We start from the raw sequence: 3,556 nt of genomic DNA, 5'->3' as shown, positions 1-3,556 counted from the left end.
CCTGTGCACAAACACATTGGGACGACCGAGCCGTGCCAGACTCTGAAACCTCACTCTTTCCTCCCTCCATCCCAACCGCTCTGCTGCTTCACTTCTAAAGCTAGTTGGAGATGCTTGTGATCAACATCTGAAACAGCATTTGAAACAGCGAGCAGTTCGCTCGCTACTGAAGCACAGATTTAAGCTGGACTTGTGTGCAGTATTCATCTTTGGCTGTACAACACTAGAAAAATATCTACAGCGGGGATGTCAAACATGTTTTTAATTGTTTGCCAAATACATTGGCTACTTTGATCTGAAGAGGGCCGAACCAGTGATGGTTCCTTTTTTATCAGGGTAAAGAAGTTAATTACACATTTAATTTCATTTAATATAAGAAATTAAATGAAATTTAATTTCTTATATTAAATTTCATTTAATATAAACCTGCAGCAATTAATGTGAGACATCTGTTAGCATTTCTAAAATTATAGAAAATTTATAGATTATTATTTATTACTTTGGTGTGGTTTGAATGACAATAGGGTCCCTGGTTAGTAGAAAAACTGTAAAATTTAGGAAAATAAAGTTAAAAGTCCAAAATCTATGCCCTCCTTCACATTTTCCAAAGCCATCCATTGGACCTGATTGCAGTCTCTGGCGGGCCAATTCTGACCCCTGGCCCTTGTGTTTGACTGCACAGTGTATTTAATTCAGTGTCACATGGTAATAAACTCAAGATAAACTAGATGTGATCACAATGACTAAAAATCGTATCTGTAAAAATCAGAAGCACTGACTGAGCTTATATTCAAGGTCATCATTTTGAGCACTTCTGGGCTGTTTTTGTTCTTTTTTTCTTTTCTTTTTGTCTCTTGGTCAGACTTTGTTTCTGCGATGCTTTAACTTGTTTTCGTTTTTGGGATGTGAACAAAGTTGCAGAGAGCTGATCACTCCTGTGAGTGATCCAGGTATTGGGCAAGGTCTGGGTTAGTTTGGCCAAAAAATGCTCGGATGAATGAGACATGCTGGTAGCACCAGACACTCGCCCTCAGGTCCATCCATGTTCCAGCAGAGCTCTGTATTGACCATCTGACCCAGTGAAGTACGATCCTGGTTTTGTTCCTCACGGGATGTGCTCCCTTCAGGATTGAAAACCTCAAACTCTTCACCTGAAAACTCCTAGAAAGCATCAACAGTGATGATCTTTGACAATATTCAGGTCAGTTTGAAATAGACGTTAATGTGAGGCTAAAAATCACTGTCTGGACATAAACAACACGACAACCTTGAACATAAGATCAGCCACATTTTTATCAACTAAGAGTTTTTTTTATTTTTAATCATCACTTCTATACAGTTGCAGTAGCCGACCAAGTCTCCATTGCTTTTGTTGCGCAAGTCTCTCGAAAAATAATCTTTGCTTATTAGTATAACATTTGAGCAAAACTGTATTCAGTCCTGTAATATGAAACCATATGAATGCAGTGGTCACTTACGTAGCAACTTGATGCATGACTTTGGTGGAGGTGTCCTTCAGCGTGTCTTTCAGGTTGTCCTTAAAGTTGCTGAAGAACTTGCCAGCTCCTCCCTTGACCATATCCAGCAGTCCTCCGCCATAGCCTGCATCCATATCTGAGAACAAAGGAGCAAGAAGCTTTTCAAGCTCTGATGTCACTAATGTCCTACAAATTCCTACTTCATTTTGCTTTAGGGCAGTCATTGTAGCTGATCCCACCTTTGTGGCGCAGGGAAAGCGTCCAAAATTACACGTGAGAGGAGGGCAACCTTCTGCTGAAACGTCCCATCATACGTTTTTGCGCAAATGATGGATTTACACACAGTCCTTCGAGCCCTAATTCAGAGGTTTTTCATTTGGTGATGAACATGAGTCACTGCTCTACACACTCAGTAAACATGTGTGTAGGTGTGAAGGAATGATGGAGAAGGACATAAGAGACAAGACACACATTAAAATGCACACCAGCTCATGCGCATCTGTGTGTGTTTGCATATATTCTTAACTTTGGATGAGGCCCATGTGTTTAATCTGAGTCACTCAGACCCTCCCTCCTCTGTCTCCCCTCTTCACCTACTGTGCATAGAAACCACCATGTCATTACTTTATATCATCTGGCAGTGCTGACTAATCTACCGACATTAAACATGATGCCGCAGACAAACACCCACAACCGGATTTTAGGCAAAGTCTCGTCCTAGCATCATGCTTCATGCACAACCTGTCTTGTCTGCAGAAATGTGCACTTGCCGACAGAGAAGCATTCAGTCAGTGCTTGAGTTTATGATCTGTGAGGAGTGAAAAGAGCTTCTCCCAACCAAACCGGTCAGTGGGGATCATTAAGCTAGCTGAGCATCAAATTTTAGATCGGGCCCAGAGTAGGGTTGTTTTTTGGTTTTCCTCATCTATAATTCATCTTCACGTATGTGCAAGTGGGTTTTTCCCCATGATTAAAAACAAAGAAAGCTTAGTTTATGTGTTGCACTGGCCTGGATAAACTAATGGAAGTATTGCAAAATATTTTTAACAGGCAACTTCTTCTTCTATTTCAAAAAGAAAAGTCCCAGTGATGCAGGAGAAGGAACACTGTGCACTTATGCAAAAATAGACTGAGTCTGTACAAAGTTTTTCTTTGGTTTAAATAGTTGGAAATGTCAGATTCACACTCTTAAAGATGTTATGGGTTTATCGATGACTTTCATCTGGACAGTACTGGGGAAAAGGGTTATTGAGGTTACACAGATGGTTCATTATGACGAGAAACTACTGTACCACTAGTTAGTAGTTTGTGGGATGTTTCTAACTCTGAAAATGGAATATGACAGGAATAGCTCATAGGAATAGCTAATGGGCTATGCAAGGACATATTTGTTTTCATGCTGGTTGGCTGCCGTGCCTTTCATGTCAGCCAACCAGCATGTCAGACTGTCAGGCCAAGCTCAGAGGTTGTCAAAATCAGAAGCCAAACAAAAAATTTCACTTTTATCTGAAACATCTACCCACATACTTTTGCTATGTTATCAAAATGTCAAAACTTGACATTTTGCTAAATGTTTTCTTTGCAATTGGATCAGAAGCTTGAAAGCATCAACTCCATCCTTATTTTAGGAGCTTGGAAAGACGCAAAGACATTACAAACAACGTCTAGGAGAAAAGCTGCGTGCAAAGTTTGATATACAACCACAGACAGCAGCTGCTTCAAACTCCTTCGACAGAGACTCCTTCGCCACATGCATGATGTATTTGCAGCGATTCTTCACTAAGTTCCAAAATTAGACTTTTGGTCTCTGACTGCTGAGGCATGATGTGCATGACAGGGATTTATTTTTACTGAGAAATAAAACTCTTGCAGCCTGTGACACACCAAAATTCCCCCATGCTAAAAAAAATTGAATTGAACTTTGCAAACAGCAAAGATTACCAGTGTTAAGTCGAGTTTTTATACAATGTAACTGCATAAACATGTCTGATAGATAGATAGATAGATAGATAGATAGATAGATAGATAGATAGATAGATAGATAGATAGATAGATAGATAGATAGATAGATAGATAGA

General features: G+C 39.8%; 1 protein-coding gene across 3 annotated transcripts in view; it reads right to left on the bottom strand.

Moving 5' to 3' along the window:
* The window catches only part of dnajc6 (DnaJ (Hsp40) homolog, subfamily C, member 6), a 33,289-nt gene that overhangs the window by 22,437 nt on the left and 7,296 nt on the right, over nucleotides 1-3,556 (bottom strand). For all 3 annotated transcript variants that reach the window (XM_013913405.1, XM_005743281.2, XM_013913406.1), the window contains exon 2: nucleotides 1,479-1,614. In XM_013913405.1, coding sequence (XP_013768859.1) covers nucleotides 1,479-1,614 — 136 coding nt within the window. The remainder of the gene's footprint in view (nucleotides 1-1,478; nucleotides 1,615-3,556) is intronic.

The sequence above is a fragment of the Pundamilia nyererei genome, unplaced genomic scaffold (genome assembly GCF_000239375.1).
Source record: "Pundamilia nyererei isolate P.nyererei 1_Seehausen unplaced genomic scaffold, PunNye1.0 scaffold00130, whole genome shotgun sequence".
Classification (NCBI taxonomy): domain Eukaryota; kingdom Metazoa; phylum Chordata; class Actinopteri; order Cichliformes; family Cichlidae; genus Pundamilia; species Pundamilia nyererei.
This window is presented reverse-complemented; position numbering and strand designations above follow the sequence as displayed.